At 43.8% G+C, this 18,516-nt stretch overlaps 1 protein-coding gene across 7 annotated transcripts in view; it reads right to left on the bottom strand.

The window, feature by feature from the left end:
• prima1 (proline rich membrane anchor 1) overlaps positions 1-18,516 on the bottom strand; it is a 104,807-nt gene that overhangs the window by 15,304 nt on the left and 70,987 nt on the right. For 2 of the 7 annotated variants that reach the window (XM_069916201.1, XM_069916206.1), the window contains one exon: positions 12,843-12,931. The exons of 2 other annotated variants lie outside the window; for them this stretch is intronic. In XM_069916201.1, the coding sequence (XP_069772302.1) occupies positions 12,899-12,931 (33 nt within the window). In that variant the 3' untranslated portion in view covers positions 12,843-12,898. Of the gene's footprint in view, positions 1-10,512; positions 10,952-12,842; positions 12,932-18,516 lie in introns of those variants that run through there. 3 more of the 7 variants (XM_069916205.1, XM_069916199.1, XM_069916202.1) reach the window with 3 other exon arrangements.

The following is an 18,516-nucleotide window of genomic DNA, read 5'->3' as shown; positions in this document are numbered from 1 at the left end:
CTGGGTTCTGCAACATGAGCCAGCTTTAAATACAGTGTAGATATTTGTTGTGTGAGAGACACACATTAACTGTCTGTCAGCAGGCCCTGGTTAGGTCAGCTGTGTAGGCAGCTTTGGGGAGTAATGCACTGATACTCCACATCACAACTTCTCATCAAACTGACACATCCTACTGTGTGGGCAAGAATGAGAGAGAAAAAATAGTTGCAGTACAGGTTGAGAGAGTTGGTCACCCATTTTGATGGGTAACTCTGGTTAAACAACTAATACCATACTGGTTGTTTTCTAATATTTCAAAAAAGACATAATCAGAAAGAAGGAGGAATATTAAGATGATAATTTAAGTAGATATATCATGTAAACACTGCATGCATGTGCTTTGTCTGATGCAATTATAAATCTATTGTCAAGGAACAAGTTTAGGATTTCTTTATGCAAGGTGAGCAACATTAATGTGCTCCTCTGAGGAGTAAAATGTGCCTCAACAACATGCCATCATCTTTCTTCCACCTGCCAAATTCCTTTCCTCATTACCAGGCCATGCCAATTTTTTTTAAAAGGAAATCAGTGCCTGATTTGGCCATAGGTTTGGGAGACCTTTGTTATTCTGATTCACATTTCTGAGTTTAATTAAGTGATAGAAACTGCAGCAGATCAAAGGATTGACTGGTGACATTTTGCTAAGCAAAGGACTATGAGTAAATGGTCACATGGTAACTTCCAGCTGTTTCCAGGTCAACCTGTGATAACTAAATGCTAGATTATGTCCATTATCTTCACTGGCTGATTCCAAACTGGTAGCATTGCAGATTAGCAAGTGCAAGATGTTCTTTTAATTCTTTATTTTGGGGCATTGCAGCTTCCAAATAAATGTTGGTGATTGGACTGTTCTTGAGGTGTAGAGGAAGAGGCAGATCTGAGCAGACTTACAGAGTGGAAGAACATTTCTCTGCATGGAAGGAGGAGCTCTGAGGAGAACCCCAAAGGGAAGGAAAACCAAAGCAGCTGACCAGGAGGCTTCCATCAGCTCTGCCAGGTTACTGTGTGGAGCTCATGCAACTGAAGGTGACTGCTATGGAGGGCTCTAGCTTTGGCTCAGTGACCAAAGACTTTTTTGTCAGGCAGCAGGCTGGTTTCTGGAACCAGAATTCATGAATGTGTGAAACAGGCCTCCCGAAGGCTCTTGGGAACCAACAGGTTCCTAATGCTTTGGGGATTCAGAACCCTGGGTCAGGAAGGTGCAATGTGGATATCTTAAACTCGGGTTCACTGCTAAAAGAAAGGCCATGTGGCTACGGAGGTTCCAGGGGTGGAAACATTAGAGGAGCTGGTGGATCTACAGCCATTTCAATGCCTCTAAAGGGATTTTAAAATAAATTTGGACATTCAGCACACGAGCCTGTGCTGCCCCAATTAAACTCAATTACCCAACAGCCCCAGTACGTTTCTTTGAAAGGGGGGGAAACCGGAGTGTCTGGATGACACGGAGAGAACATGCAAACTCCTTACAGACAGCACCGAATTTGAATCCCGGTCCTGGTCGCTGACACTGTAGCAGCGTTGTACTAATTGCTACACTAACCATGTCGCCCTTGTGTCGGATTCTCTCTTTTTGTATTTCTTGTTTAAACAGTGGCCCTGGAATATTTGATGACTTCGTTTGCCTTTTCAGGGATACCATCCCTTCCTACTTTAGAGTTGATAAAGGGTCTTGACCCAAAACATTGAGTGACCATGTCTACCCATGGATGCTGCCCTGCTGAGTTTCTGCAGCATCTTGTTTGCTCCAGTTTCCAGTATCTTCAGTTTTAGTGTTTTTGTGGCTACTCAGTTCAGTTTCCTATCTTCAGCTCATGTGAAGTGGGTAATGTTCTTGGTCCAGAGTCAGATCGTTGTCCTATTATCACTGAAACAATTACAACAAATTGGGGATAATGTATGTATCCTGGACATTTATCTCTGAGGTAGAGAAGGTGCAGAAATGATTCATAAGGATATTACTGGGATTGGAGGGCTTGTTATTAGGAGAGATTGAGAGGTTGGTACTATTCCCCTGGAGTGGAGGAAGCCCAGGGATAATCTTGTTGGGATTTATAAAATTATGATGGGTATAGATAAGGTAAATATTCCTAGTCATTCCCCCCCCACTCTAAAACTAGAGGGCATAAACATATCGCATGTCGTCTTTATTGCAACGATGAATGCAATTGAGTAAAATGTACTTTTTGCTGCACAAGCCACAGCAATAAAGATATGTAAACATCTCACAGTCACATGCTTTGTGTTGATAAGGCTCCTTTCTTGACTAGTTTATCCATTGTTTATTCCAGTTAATTAGATTATTCATATCCAAACAGATTAGCAATTGACTCATGTTTGCCAACAGTCCAAGAGACAACACAATTTAATTCAGTTTATTAACACTTTTGTTACCATTCTCATTACATTCTCAAGCTTTGCTGTATTGAAATAGTATCACATATTTTCCATCTCTTTCTGTTAGCAGAATTAGGATTTATTGTCATGAACAAGTCATGAAATGCGGAGTCTTATGGCAGCGTCACAGAGCAAACATTCATATTATAATCATCTTACAACATTACTATATATAAAAAAATCTAACAGTGCATGAGAAGTAAGATGATGTCTTTGGTTCATTGATTATTTAGAAATCTGATGGCAACGGGGAAGAAGTTGTCCTTGTGCCTCTGAGTTCTCATTTTGAGACTCCTGTACCTTTTCTCCAATGGTAGCAGAGTGAAGAAGGCATAGCCTGAGTGGTGGGGGTCTTTGAGGATAGAGGCTGCTTTTTTAAGACACCGCCTCATGTAGATGTCCTCGATGGAGTGAAGTCTGGTGCCTGTGATATCTCAGGCAGAAGTGAACAACCCTCTGGAGTTTAGTCTTGTCCTGAGAGTTGATGCCTCCATACCAGGCAGTGATGCAACCAGCCAGAATGCTCTCCACGGTACACCTGTAGAAGTTTATGAGAGTCTTCGATGACATACTGAACTGCCTCAGACACCACACAAGTATAGCCGCTGGTGAGCCTTCTTTGTGATTGCATCAACATGGAGACTTCAGGACAGATCCTCGAAGATGTTGACACCCAGGAATTTAAAGTTAAACCCTCTCCCCAAATGAGCCCTCAATGAAGACTGGGTCGTGTTCCCCTGAGTTCCTCCTGAAGTCCACAATCATCACCTTGGATTTGCTGACATTGAATGCAAGGCTGTTGTTGTTACACCATTCAATGAGATGGTACCTCCCTCCTGTTTGCTTCCTTATTGCTGTTTGTGATTCTGTCGACAACTGTGACTTCATCAGCAAACTTGTAGGTGGCGTTGGAATTGTGCCTGGCCACGTAGTCATGGGTCTATGACGATTAGAGCGATGGGCTGAGCACGCACCCTTAGCTCCAGTTTGCACCAGAGTGGAAACTGAAATCCCTCCCGATTTAAGAGGAGTGAAACTCAACAGCAGAGGGTCTCCAATAGGTACTAGTGCAATGTCCTCCCTTACTCCCCACATTCTGATTTTCTTTGTCACTGATGTCAATGAAAAGGAAAATTGTGGAGTGTTCATATTATGAGGTTTGTATATTTGGGGACTAATGTCTCAATGCACATTTTGTACAAGCACCAATTGTACCCCCAACATCTCCTGATTCATCTCATTGTTCTGGAGAACCATAGAAGTCCCCCTGTTTCTGTGGCACGATCTATGACCACTCGCAGACATGAAGCAAAAGTCAAAGGCTTTATTAATCAGAAAACCCTGGCATGCCTTTACATGCTGCTGGCTTACACCCAAGGCAGTTACAAGGGAGGAAACTGGGGCTCTCAGCCTTCATTAGGGATCTTACAGGGAGGAGCTACAGGTACAGAAGGTGGGCCAGCCTGCCCAGCCCAGTGAGGCCATGCCTGCAGTACCATGTTCCACCACAGTTTCTTAATCCAGTTACACTGGAAGAAGACGATATATTTTTAAATCTCCTGTGTATTTCATGAACCAACTCATTTTGCACATTTGCCAGTAGTTCAAATTATGCTCTGCACTCTTTATGACACAAGGTTTAAAGGTTTTACGTACAACTCCTCGGTATTATTTACGAAAAATCATTATCCACACAAAATATCAAGTCTGTTCCAATGCAGATCATTACTTCATTGGTCTACAATGCTTTTGAGAAGGGAATATGATTATCTTAATAAGCAATGATTATGTGCACAAATACACACCTCTTCTCTGAAAAACTTGGTATTGACACTCTTTTCTGTTTTTAAGATCTAGTAGGTTCAAGGCTTTGCGTGATGAAATTCCTAAAAAAGATCTTCATTTTGTTTCATTGCACCCTACTGGTTTTTGAGTTAAAATTTATTAGTTATACCAAGCTGCTGAACCAGCTGATGGTCTTTTATCTCAAAAATCAGAATTTGGCTGCTGCTTGGAAGGGGATTGTTTTCTGAAACAAAGTCACATGGGCAGATAATTCTGCAACTGAGCAGTCTGGCCTTTGGGGTGGGGTTGGGGATAGAGAGGCACATTATAATTTTTTCATACACTTGCGAGATTGGGTTCATTGTTGAAGCAACGGTGATGTTTTAAATGGGAGTTTGCTGAATTGTGGTTTACTTTTCCCTACTTGATGATAGGATTGAAACCTAGATGCTAGAAAACCATCTTCAAATTTGGAAGTTACATCCCGAATTAAGACTGGATTTGACAATTTCAGGTTTCTTGACTTTTCTCTTCTCTACCCTCTTTTGCTTTGCATTGCAAAGTCAATTGTCATTTCAAGATTTTTTTTATTGCCATAAAGCAGAAAATGTCATTTACAGAAACTTCCTTCAATCTGCATTAAGCAAAGAGTCGCCGTTTCTCTTGCCCGGCATCTCTTATACTAAGATCAAAGAGAAGCAAAAGAGAGTTCATTCAGAGTCAGTAGGCCTTTTCACACTGCCGGCCGAGCGGTGACCCTACATGGGCCCGGTGAAATTCGTGACTTCCTGGGACTTTCACACCGCAGTCCAAATTCCTGGGAATTTGCCCTCCCCAGCAATTTGCCCACCCCCCAACCGATGACACGTTACGCTCTCACAGGAGTAGGAGTAAGTTAACCCCCTCGTCCATCGGTCGCTCCCTCCCCCCCATCATTCGTCAGTCTGTCGCCTGCCCCACCCCACCCTGCACCTCGTGGTCACTTCGGCACCTCATGGCGGCAGCACGATGCAGGATGAATGGCCGTCTTCATTTCCCATAATCTCTCGTGCAGCTGGAACCGCTCTGGGAAATACAGGGTGGTTCCAGCTGCGTGAGAGATTATGGTTGACAAGGACGGGCATTCATCCCCCATTGTGCCACTGTCGTGATTTGCCGAAGCAGCCTGCTGTTGTCAGGAGGTATGAATCTTTTAATTTTAATCTTAGTCACCGACATGATACAGCGCCCCAAGCGCTGACGTCACGAGGCTTCCTCTGCTTGGCCATTTGCCTTTTCATATCGCGAAGTAGCACTGCGGACCCGTTTAAAATTCCTGGGCCGAACTTTTCATATCGCAGGTTCACGGGACGGTTCCCAGGAAAATTTCCCGGGAATCTTAATTTTACACTGCGGAGTGAAAAGGCCTACTAAGCGTCCTTGGATGCGTCTCCAGCACTCCTGCAGCCTCTGCAGCCGCACACACTCCTATCTGATTCATTGATAATCCAAACTCCCAGCGCAAATCTCCAAGACCCTCAAGGAAGCCTTCAGTGCCAAAACACTTCTCGTCCTCAGCACCCTTCGATATCTGGTTCCCACGAGCCAGTTTTCAACTGCTGAACCCCTCACTGGTCCACTGCCACGGTCACTGTCTTCTTGGGTCGTCTACTATACTTCTCAACAGGGGGGTGGGGTGGTGGGGAGAGTGTAGTGCTCTCTTTCTGTTTCTGGTGCACTTCTGCTTCCCCAGAGTCTACAGCCTCTCGTGGTACACTGCCCAACCTAGGCACTGTATATTGGGCATAGATCCCGTGGTTGCAGGATTTTAAATAGAAACACAGTCGGTTCCTTTAACAGGTCATTTGAAGCCTGTACAGAGGCGTCGGTGTTAGGATCCTGCAAAGCAGCACTATGTCTCCGCTCCGTGTTCTCCCGGGTCTGCACCAGCGGCAGCGCTGCTGTTCAGCAGCTCTGGCAGCATTGCCATTTATTCCCTTTGCACTTCCATCACCCCATTTTCATAGTTCTTTATCCTGGCCTTCTCTTTCTATCTTCTCCTATTTCTGATGTTAGACATTGTGTTGGATTTTGCTGTCGACTGCTAGAAGCTCTAATCAAAAACACTGGCGCTCTGCCAGTGAAACTGCAGGAAATGTTGGACTTCTGTGGACGTGCTGTTAAACACAGCAGCTTGGGATTTACTGGCAGATTCTGAAGGTTGAATCTGTTAATTTGCATTGACACTGGAGCCAGATGGGCTGAGGGACACAGAGGCTCTGGAAGTTTGGCAGAAATCCTTCCAAGCTTACAGATCTGATGTATGTGGCTGCTACCAAAATATGAATCAGTGTGTCATAAACCTCTGTACAATTGCGTACAATAAAACCCCGGTATCCGGCACCTATGCCAGATAAGTGAATTTTCTGGTTGCTTGAGATTGTGCATTGTGTGATTGTCGAGCCAGTGGCGAGGTGCTTCAATTTTAAACTTCTGTATTTTTTCACCTATTTATTTTCTGCAATTTTCTTTGCCAGTTGCTTGAATTCCAGATAACAGGCATTTTACTGTATTGGGTACAATTTTTGTGAGACAAATATAGACCTCATACTTATTGTGCAATAAATGTGGAAATGGGATAGAAATGAAGGACTGTAGAGTGGGTAAATTTGCACGCATAACAGTGGCAGAAGTTAAACCAAACAATCTCAACGTGTTTCTGGAATCATACCTACCAACTGTTGTCATTCCCCAGGAGTGCCATCATGAATTTTCTGATAGTTGCAAGTACTGGCAACTTACAAAAGCACAGAAATGTTGGAGGAACTTAGCCGGTTTCGCAGCATTCAAAGGCGGTAAAGATATATTACTGACATTTCGGACCTGTGCCACACCTTGAAGAAGAGCTCAGGCCAAAATCTTTACCTCCTATGGACGCTGCGAGACCGGCTGAGTTCCTCCAGTATTTCTGCATTTTGACTGCAATCACAGCGTCTGCAGACTTCAGTGTATCACTGGCAACTTGCCACCAGGGTCATGATGAAACCAAGCCAACATCTGCCAAAGCAAAATACTCTGGATCCTAAAAATATGAAATGAGAAGAGGAAATGGTGGATGCATTGAGTGAATTCTGTTTATTTGTATTTTCTTGCACTTTGCTACAGTCCTTTGTAGTATTTTCCTCCTGCAAATTCAGTGGCATTCACAAAGTATGAAATTATACTCTGGCTCAACGACATGTGGTTTCGTCTCCACGGGTTGGACTGTTACGTCACGGGGAGGAGGAAGTGTGATGGCGGTGCATGGAAGAGGTTCATGGCAAGTATGTCACCCTCACCCCTCCACTGAGTGAGTTTTCGAACATCAATTTGTGCCCCCTTCTCCCCCCCACCCCCCCCCCCACCCCCACCATGATTAGGACTTGTTCTGCAATTTTGGTTGTACCTCTCCATTTATATTAAAGATGAACAATTATGGCGCTTTTATTTTCTGTTTCCTGCTACATTGCTTAAAATATAATTGTCTGAAATTGCTTATTTCCCTTTTAGTTATCCACTGGTCCTTTTACACATTATTACACATGTAGAATAGGAGTAGGCCATCTGACCTGTCAAGATTGTTCCACCATTCAATAAGGGGGTGAAACACAGAAGTCTGTAGATGCTGTGATTGTAGTAACAACACCCCAAAATAATGGAGGAACTCAGTGTCCATGGGAGAAGGGCCCGAGCCCTTCCTCAAGAAGTAAGCCGAATGAGCAAATGACGGCAAATCTTAGAACACAGGTGATGCCAGCCAGGGGGAGGAGTCCAGACCAACAAAAGGTATAAATTGGACAAGAGAGAGGTGAGAATTGATTATGTCTGTGTGACAGGGGACAGGAAAAAGGGAGAGAGACAGAGCTGGGGTGGGGGGGGGGGGGGTGGAATGTATTCAGAACCAAGGTGCTCAGCAAAGCGATCTCCCAGTCTGAGAAGCAATACTTTACTTGTGAATCTGCAGGGGTCATCTACTGTATCCAGTGCTCCTGCTGCAGTCTTCACTATATTGGACGTAGACTGGGAAATCACCTTGTTCAGTACCTCAGCTCTGTCCGCCACGATACGTGGATCCCCCAGTGACCACCCATTTTAATTTCCCATCCATTCCCTTGCTGACACGTCCACAGTCTCATGCACTGCTAGACTAACACCACCCACAAAATGGAGGAATAACACCTCATCTTCCGACTGGGCACCCTAAAGTGGATGGCATTAATATCGATCTCTGGGTTTCTTTAAATTTCCCCCCCCCCTTCACTTCCCCCCCTCCCCATCGCCTTCTCCCAGCTCTGTCTCTCTTCCTTTTCCCCAGACAAAATCAATTCTCACCTCTCCCCTTATCATATCCAATGATCCTCTTTTGTTGGTCTGGATTCCTCCCCCAGCCAGCATTGTCTATATTCTGAGATTCCCTGTGGTTTTTTTTTGCTCATTCTGATTAATCCTTGAAGAAAGGCTCAGGGCTGAAACATTGGCAATCTATCTTTGTTTCCTATGGACGGTGAAAGACTGGCAGAATTCCTCTGTTTTTATCACCATGGTTGATCTGGCCACGGACTCAGCTTCAATTTCCTGCTTGTTCCCCATGATATAATTTTCTTAAAACCATACGAGCAGCTTGTTCAACAAATTGAAGGCTCTGATTATAACATCAGCAAGCTAGGAAAGAGACTCACTTGATTCCTTCCTTCACCTCACTGCCTCATCTGGAACTCACCATGACACTGGAAATGTTTCTTCCACTTGGTGATGCAGCATTGAAAGCATCAGAGAGTACAACGGGTTTGGCCTCTCCATGAACGAGAAATGCTGAAGTGCCAATTTCATTGCCACGTTGGAACACAGAGAGGCATTGATAGATGGTGTTGACATAAAACAATGCTACCATTATTCATATTGCATCTCTGTTTAAGTGACTGTTTTGTGTGTTAATTTGTTTCCTGCTTAGATTCCTTGTCAAGGAGAAGAAAAAAGCATAATGAAAATTGTCTGATGCCTAGAATTCGCTCGGTTAAAAAATATTTTTTTACATTTCAACTGAATTGCTTTTTAGTTATTAACAAAATATTATTTTAAAACATGCTGTTTTTACATTAAGGGAAATAAAAAGGCATCTAAGATGTTTACCTTTACTTATTCACTGGTGAAGTGAGCGCTGTTTATAAAATATTAATGGATTGGACACACTGTGACAAGTGTGCTGCTTGTTCTCTACAAAGCAAAATTCCCAGCTGTATAGAAAGGACCTTCCAGCTAAATATAAAACTTTAATAAAACCTTTCGTTAGGGTACTGGGCAGTGAGAATGCTGGATGACCAAAGGAAATGCTCCACTAACCATCCGAGACTCTCATATTTAAAAATACTATAGTCATTAAATTTATTTATTTGTATATATGAATATTTGTCTTGTACATGTATTATTTGTCTCTATGTGTATTATGTCTGGTTGTGTGTCTGCATGTTTTGCACCAAGAACGCTGTTTCGCCAGGTTGTAATTGTGCAATCAGCTGACAATAAACTTGACTTATTTTGGGGATGCGTTTGTCTTTGAATAATTCCTTGTCTCTATGTTGGACAATACATGTTTGCTTGAATTAGAGTGAGAACAGGAGAAAGAGTAGGCCACTCAGGCCATCAAACTTGACCCACCCTCCAACATGATTACAGCTGATCTACCCCAGGCCTCTTCACCCAGCACATGCTCTGTCACCCTGCACATACTCTGTAATACAGCAGATGCCTTGTTCTTGCTGCTACTATCAAGAAAAAGGTATAGGTGCCACAAGACCCACACCACCAGGTTCAGGAACGGCTGCTTCCCCCCTCCACCAACAGACTCCTCAATAACAAGCTCAATCAGGGACTCATTTAAGGACTTCAACTTGTGCACTTTATTGATTTTTTTCTCTCTGTATTGCAGTCAGTTTGTTTACATTTCTTTATTTGTTTACATGTGTATGTTGAGTAGAGTTTTTAAAATAACCGTTAAGTAGAAATTCTGCCTGGCACGCAGGAAAAGTATCTCAGGGTTGTATGAGAGGACATGAATGTACTCTGACAATAAATCTGAACTTGGAACTTCTCTTCTATGCCAATTTCCCACAGACCTCAATTCCTTGATCATTCAGAAATGTATATATGTTAAATACTCCCAGCATCTTAGCTTCTCAGAATAATCTCAACATCTAATTCCATTTTTTCTGAGATTTAAAAATCAACAAAGAAGGTGATTAATTGGTTGAATATGTTAGGTTAGGTCAGCAGTGCTAAAGTGTAATCTTTGCTTGTTCTTAAATTGGGGAATCATTTCTGCAATGGTCTCGATAAACAGGATGTTATTTTAGCTGAAAAAATTACACTTGTTTTTTGAGATTTTGCTGAATACATTTAATAAACAATTCATCTTCAAGATGTTGGTAATGCTAATAAGGGTTACATCTATGGCCCATTTTGCCCTTCTCTACTGAAATGGTGACAGGCTTTCTTGTAGCTTTGGGGTGACAGTGCTCTTGCAGAAATGACACATCAGAAAATTCAGGCCAACGGTCCAGTGACAATCAACGAAAGGCCAAACATGTCACAAGGACTTGGAGAGGTGATGCTTCACATGATCGTGTCCTTCTCAGTGCTCGAGGTTCCAGGGGAGAGCAGTGCTTTTAAAATAATGCTGAAATGACTGGACAAACTCAGTTGCTCTTTGCAGGATCTGTTGGAAGCAAAGGGTAATCAAAGCTTCAGGCTGGAGCCCTTGGTCAAGCATCGACATACCTAGATGAAGAGTTCAGGCCCAAAACATCGGTTACCTATAGATGCTGTGTGAATTGCTGAGTTTCTCCTGCATTTTTGTTTATTGCACTACAATGACAAACTTTCCTATTTAAATCCAGAGGCATGAATTTGAATCCATCAGAGCAGCTGGCAAATGTAATTCTAATTAAATAGGTATGGAATTAATAGGTCAGTAATTATACCCCCTCCATAAATCTTCGTCCGCGAAGCCAAGCCAAAGAAGAATTATAACAATGAAACAACTGGATTGTTGTAAAAATTCTTCTAATTCACTAATGATGTTCAAGCAGGGAGATCTGCCATCCTTAACTAATCTAGTCAATACACTTACAGCAACCTAGCTCACTCTTCACTATTCTCTGGTATACAACATATCAGGCATATTCAATGAACTAGGTGAAGCCTGAGCCAGAAATGATGAAGATCCTCAGTCACCGACTGTTAATCATCTCGTTACTCAAGAATGTTAAAAGCTGTAAATAGTAACACAAGGAAGTAGCACACTTTTAGAGGGACGTGTCAACGGTAGACTTTTACTCCTCCGACATTTGCCCGGCATTCATTCGCAGCGCATTTATTTTCCATCAGAAGAATCCCTTTTAATTCTCAAAACTTCACCATGGCTTTAGGCATTGGGCAGGTGGAACAAGCCCAGATGTTTGCAGGTGTGCTGGACCATTTTGAGAAGGCACTGCACGTGAGATCATCCACTGGCTTGTGGGGAAGGAAACGCCCCCTATTAGTCACCATGGGCCGCAAGTTGCCATTGCTAATGCAGTGAAGCAGAGTCCATTCTAAGGATATTTAAGAGGATGCATTCATCTTCTTGCTGAGATGTTTGCGGCACCATATCCAAGTTACATTGACACAGTGCCCCTTGAATGCTTGCCACACTGGCAAAATGACTCGGCAAGTTGTACCACTACTAGCGTCTAGGGTCACGGGTATGATCCTGATCATTGGTGCTGTCTGTGGGGAGTTTGCATGTTCTCTCTTTCACTCTGGGGGTTCCCCCTGGCAGATCTAATTTCCTCCCATGTCTCAAAGATGAGCAGGTAGATTAATTGGCTGCTGCAAATGACCCTTTAATCCGCTTTAAAAGGATCAAAGGGGAGTTGATGAGAGCATAAATTTTAGGGGTACAGAGAAATAAGGAGAGAGAATGCTCTCTTGGAAACTGAATAGCCCAAATGGCCTCCTAATGTGGACTATAAGATTAGATAATATAGTGAAACATCCCAAAGGGTTTCACAGCACCATCAACAAACTCAATTCAACGTGACACAAGGAGGCATTATTAGAAATACTGAACAGCTTGGCCAATGAGATGGGTTTTATGAAAGGGCTTGTTTTAGGAAAGTAAGTTCAAAACTTCCAATCATGGCAGCTTCTGAAGTTGAGACATTTATTGTTTTTACACAGCTGTTGCGTAATAGGAAATTATTGCAAAATTCCCACGATGCAAGCTGTGTAAAAAGTTTGGAATGGAAATGAGAGGCTCATTCTTATTCAAAATTTAGCCTGTGGAACCCCTTGTGCACTGCGTGCAGTCTAAACTGAATTGTGCAGGTGGTCTGCATCAATGGGTTAATGAATAGCAGGTATTTGCAAGTCCTGCCTCTTCCAGAATTCAGCGTAAAATCACGTAAGGGAACAGAGATTGCGAATTTTGGCCATTCATATGTGAATGGCCACTCCGCAAGGTACGAAAAAAAAACATAAATTCTATGTAAAAAACATGATTAACCAATAAATACTGTATATACTTGTGTCAAAGTCCAATTTTTAATGTTGAATTTATGGGTTCATACATTTTCATGCTATTCAAACTTTTGAGGGGCTGAAATCCACACTGGGATCCAAACTACCATACCAGTAGTAGAAGTCCAAGGAATTTCTAAATGAATAAAGAACAAAAACACAATGAATTAAAGTGACAATAGAACCTGCGCATCAAAACACGTCCTACCACAGGGGAGGTTGGGACCGTGGTAGGTACCTGCAACGTTGGAGGTGTCAGGAATTCTGATCGGCAGGCAGCCAGAACCAAAGCGAGAGTCTGCATTCAAGACATCGGGAGCTCCAATGGGCAAAAATCCTAGGTTTAGTAGGGGGGTTTGACTCTTACAAAAGATCAATTTTAACGCAAGTATATACGGTAATGAAATAACGACTTATCTTTCTTCCCGGAGCCAATGTGTCTCATTCAATTTAATGTAGGCTGCATGTAATGGCAGGTTTAACCCATTCCAAGCCCAGGGGAAGATCTGGAAGCACTGTGAAAGATGTAGAACTGATAACTCTCTGAATGTCTAGACTGGATGACACCATGAATGTAAAGAAAGCCATGCATTTTTTTTTGTATTCCTTTTATATATTCTCATGAATAAATTTATTTCTGAAATTAAAACTAAGCACTCCATTCCACTGGAGCATCATAGAGGCAGTCCTGTCATTAATGCTGGAATCGGGCAGAAGATCTTTTTATCTTACTTGCTTATATTGGGAAGTGATGCGGTTCAAAAATGCCCATTTTAATTGCTTTGTATACAAGTGGGTGCATTACATCCTTGAAAAAAATGTAACTACATAAGTTTAAAGGGGATGCGCTGGGTGAGTTCTTTTCCACAGGTAGGTTCCTAGGAAGGGCTGTCAGGGATAGAGGTGGAAGCCGATATGATGGTAGCACTTAAGAGGCTGTTAGATAAACACATGAATATGCACTGAGTAAGGGGTATGGAACATTTTCAGGCAGAAGTGGGTTAGTTTAATTTGGCCTCATGTGGGCTGAAGGGTTTGTTCCCACAATTCACTGTTCTAGGTTCTATGTTCTACAATGAATACAGGTTGTGCAGGTTTCTATGGGCATCACCTGGGTTAATAGTTCTTAAGGAAAACACGAATGTCTGCAGAAAACTACGGTTGAAGTAGAAGCACAACGCTGGAGAAACTCAACATGTCAAACAGTGTACTTCATATGGCAAAGATAAAGATACATGACCAATGTTTCAGGCTTGAGGCCTTCAACAAGGTACAGAAAGAATTCGGCAGCCATCCAAACAAAATGTTAGGGGGGTAGAGGTGGGGTAGGGGTGAGGTAGGGGTGGGGTAGGGGTGGGGTAGGGGGGAAGAGAATGGTCCCAAAGGCAGGAGGTAATCGGTGGATAAGCGAGGGAGGGCACAGCAGCAATCAGGGGGAAGGAAGAATGACTCTGTGAAGAGAGAGGGAAGGGGGTGGAGAGCTAAGGGGAAGAAGACAAGGGGAATGGGAAAGGAGGGAGAATGGGGAGTGAGTTAGCAGAAACCAGAGAAGTTGATGTTAATGCCATCTGGTTGGAGAGTGTCCAGACTGAAAATCGAATGTTGACCAGGGCTGGGAAAGTGGGAGGTGCTCATCTTCCTCCAATTTATGGGTGGTCTTGGTGGGATCGTCTATGAGGCCAAGGACAGACATGTGAGTGTGGGAGTGGGATGCAGAACTGAAATGATTGGCCACTGGGAGATCCCTGTCACTGATGTGGACACAGTGAAGGTGTTGAGCGAAGCGATCTCCCAGACTGCACCCAGTCTCCCCGATGTAGAGAAGGTCACCAAGGAAGCACCTGATTCATGAAAGTTCTTTTTAGTTACCCTTTCCACAACTGGAAACACAAATACTCAAGAAAGAACATTTATAACAGCACCTTGTGTAACATCTCAGCATTCTCCAGCCAGACAGCATCAATATTGACCTCCATTTGCTGGTAACTCCTCTCCCCTGTTCTCTCCTTCCATTTCCCTCATCCTTTTGACTCACTTTCTCCTGTCAGAGAGCACCTTTCTCAGCTCTCTGCCTCTTCGCCTTTCACCAGTGGCAACCACTCCCCCTGAGCACATTTTCAAAAGTAGTGCCTTCCCCCACCACCAACATTACCCCTCCACCCTACACTCTGGTCCACTGCCGACAGTGTGGCCCACCATTCAACTCACTGACTCACCATCTAGTATGTGCTGTGGCACCTTTTTTATATGCTTGCTCCCCTTAACTTTAAAACCTGGCTACACCCCTGCCTATCACCTTTCATCTCCTGCCCTCCCCCACCAATATCCACCTGTCACCCGCTAGCTTGTGCTCCTCCCCTTCCACTTCCCCCCACCTTCTTATTTGGGCTTCTACCTGATTTTCGGCATGAAACATTGACTGCCTTTTACTTCCTGTGGATGCAATGTGACCTGCTGCATTTCCCCACACTGTTTGTGTACTGCACCACACCCCAGCACCTGCAGTCTTTGTGTGGGTTGACCTTTATAGCAGGCCAGCCTTGTTATACAGCTCCCACATCTACCCAACCCAGGACCTGCTGAGGATCTCTAGCAGGCAGCGGTCACCTCTCACTCAGCAAATCCAGGCGCACTGGAAGCTCTCAGCAGACCACGGACTCGGACCACTGGAGAGATGGTCCACTGATACAAAGGCCAGGAACTTCCTCACTCCCGGAGCTGTGATGAGTGATTGGCTTTGTCAGAGAGGAAGCACCTTCATTGGCTGCCGGCAGACAGAGTAGGCCAGCTTACTGATCCGTCCAATCACATTCCAGCTTGAAAAGTGGTATCGGCAGTAGCTGACGTACGATAGTTTGGATGTTCTTCGTGTTGTCTGATTAGAACTAATGCTTTCCAAATACAATGTGTCTTCAGATTGTGATATAGTTGTCCCTGTAGATATACTTGCAAATGATTGATGTTATTGGAATGACCACTTTGTATTGTTAGCACACAGCTTTCAAACTTGTTTTATATATAAAGGGAAAGTACTTTGTAAAAGAAATAAATCACTGCCCTCATTTTCCATTAAACAGTCAAATTTATGGGATCTCAAAATCCCTCAAAGTCTGATTTTTGGCTAGAGCTCCTGCATTCTAAATTTTTATCTGGCACAGTGACTACAATTTGAGTAATGTTTCTATTATGTTAATACTCTGGGAATGTTCCATCTGAATCTTTTTTTTGATTTGCAAGACCTTTATATGCTGTGATTTGAAGGACACGATCTAAACAGTTCATACTGACCTTTTTGAACAAAGCTATAACCAGCCAATTATCCAAATAAGGTTACAAATGGGAACTCTCAGCTGCAGGTGGATTGCCTCGATAGAAATCACATTTTGTAATGTAATCAATGATTGAATTTTTGAAACACACACATCCAGAACTGAGGCAGCTCCCAGACGGATCATGTTTTCAGATTTGATGAATGTATTAGAATAATAATGTCAGGTTTAGTTGGAATGAACTGATTTATTTGATCTGTTTGTTTTATTCTCATGAATAACTTTCAAAAACCTGGCCCTAGATAACTTCAGTTACGAGCGAGCCCTAGTAAACTTCAGTAACGAGTGAACCTCTCTCTACATGACATAGAATCCAATTCAAGTTCACGTTTATCAGTGTACAAATAATCCAGCTTGTAAACGCACATAGAAAAGAAATTAAAAACATGCTACAGTGTTCAGCATTACAGAGTGACCAAAGCTTACACTGGCATGTTAATCCATTAATTAACCACCAATTTACCGGTTAATGTGCCAGTGTGAAAGCTCATGAATTGGCATGCAGGCGTCAGATCACCCCAGGGATGGACTACCTAGGGAGGGTGTATCATTGCCGATTCGTTTTGAATTGGTGCACCGGTTAGCCCAGTGTGAAAGGGACAGGGGATATGCAGGGTATCACTGCTGGCAGCCCTTTGCTCTGGGATGTCGGGTGGTGAGTGTGAAAGGGCGCAGAGAACCGGTTAACATTGGTCCAGTGAAAAGGGATTAAGATAGATCAGTTGGAATAAAGCAAAGGCAACACCATTTTATGGGTGTGATATTCAATTGTGAGACTGATTAACAGTAGGAAAGGAATTGTCCTTGAATCTGGCAATTTGTGATCTCACACCTGGGAATCTCTTCCTGAAGGGAGGTGGAAGAGAATGTGATTGGGGTGGGACAAGTCTTTTTTAATATGTTGGCTGCTTTTCTGAGGCAGTGGGAAGAGTAGATAGAGTTGATGGAGGGAAAGGGAGTTTACAGTATGGTCAGAGATGCGATCCCTACCTTGAGATGAGCACATTCCCAGACACCCAGTTCTGGCCGAGCACCTCCCCACATTTCCAAACTCCCAGCTCTGGCCGAGCACCTCCCCACATTCCCAGACCTCAGCTCTGGCCGAGCACCTGCCCACATTTCCAGACTCGCACCTGCCCACATTTCCAGACTCGCACCTGCCCACATTCCCAGACTCGCACCTGCCCACATTTCCAGACTCGCACCTGCCCACATTTCCAGACTCGCACCTGCCCACATTCCCAGACTCGCACCTGCCCACATTCCCAGACTCGCACCTGCCCACATTCCCAGACTCGCACCTGCCCACATTCCCAGACTCGCACCTGCCCACATTCCCAGACTCGCACCTGCCCACATTCCCAGACTCGCACCTGCCCACATTCCCAGACTCGCACCTGCCCACATTCCCAGACTCGCACCTGCCCACATTCTCAGACTCGCACCTGCCCACATTCCCAGACTCGCACCTGCCCACATTCCCAGACTCGCACCTGCCCACATTCCCAGACTCGCACCTGCCCACATTCCCAGACTCGCACCTGCCCTCATTTCCAGACTCGCATCTGCCCACATTTTCAAACTCCTAGCTCGAGTCAAGCACCTCCCCACATTCCAAGATTGAGCCAAGCACTTCCCGCACTCCCAGCTTGAACTGAGCACCTGGCCATATTTACAGACCCCAGCTCAAGGTGAGCACATCCCACATTCCCAGTTCTGGTCAAGCACATATGTGGCTCAGCACCAAATCCTTCCCAGTCTGACACAAACCACCCTTTTGCAGTAAAATTCACAACACAGAATTTGCATTTGGAAGGATGAATTACTAAGCCAAAAAACTGGTAGTCAATTTCCCTGAAGGAGATTTTGAGCTGTAGTAAATAGTCAAGATGTGAGCACCATTCCTTCTTCTCAAGTAATTAAAAAGCTTGTTTAAGTGCTTGCAATAGGGGATAGTTAGATTGAAATTGTTAAATGGAGGCACCTGTTGCCTTGATTGTCATGGCTGATCTTTTTAAAGGAGTGCAATAACATCTAATGTTTGTACATGCTCTTCTGTGATGAATTAAGCTTGTCAAGGTATGTGAATGCAGTTATTGGTACTCGGCCTGGCTAAGTCATGAGTCACTAGATGCTGCACTTTGGAAGTCAGTGGTTTGGATTGTTTATTTCCTTAACCGTGCACTGCTGGCCAAGGGTTAAACTGCAGGGTGGATTTGTTGTCAAGAACAGGTTGATTTCTTCTTTCTGATGATCTAGAGTTACTGCTTTTTGCCAATTGCTTCAGAAGTTAGTGATGGGGTAAAAGAAAGCTCCCATGCCTCCTGGGAGGCCAACTTCCCCCTTGTGACCAGACTGTTTGTCTCATTTGAGTGCCACAAAGCATTTGAAA

This window comes from Narcine bancroftii, chromosome 2 (genome assembly GCF_036971445.1).
Source record: "Narcine bancroftii isolate sNarBan1 chromosome 2, sNarBan1.hap1, whole genome shotgun sequence".
Taxonomy (NCBI): Eukaryota; Metazoa; Chordata; class Chondrichthyes; order Torpediniformes; family Narcinidae; genus Narcine; species Narcine bancroftii.
This window is presented reverse-complemented; position numbering and strand designations above follow the sequence as displayed.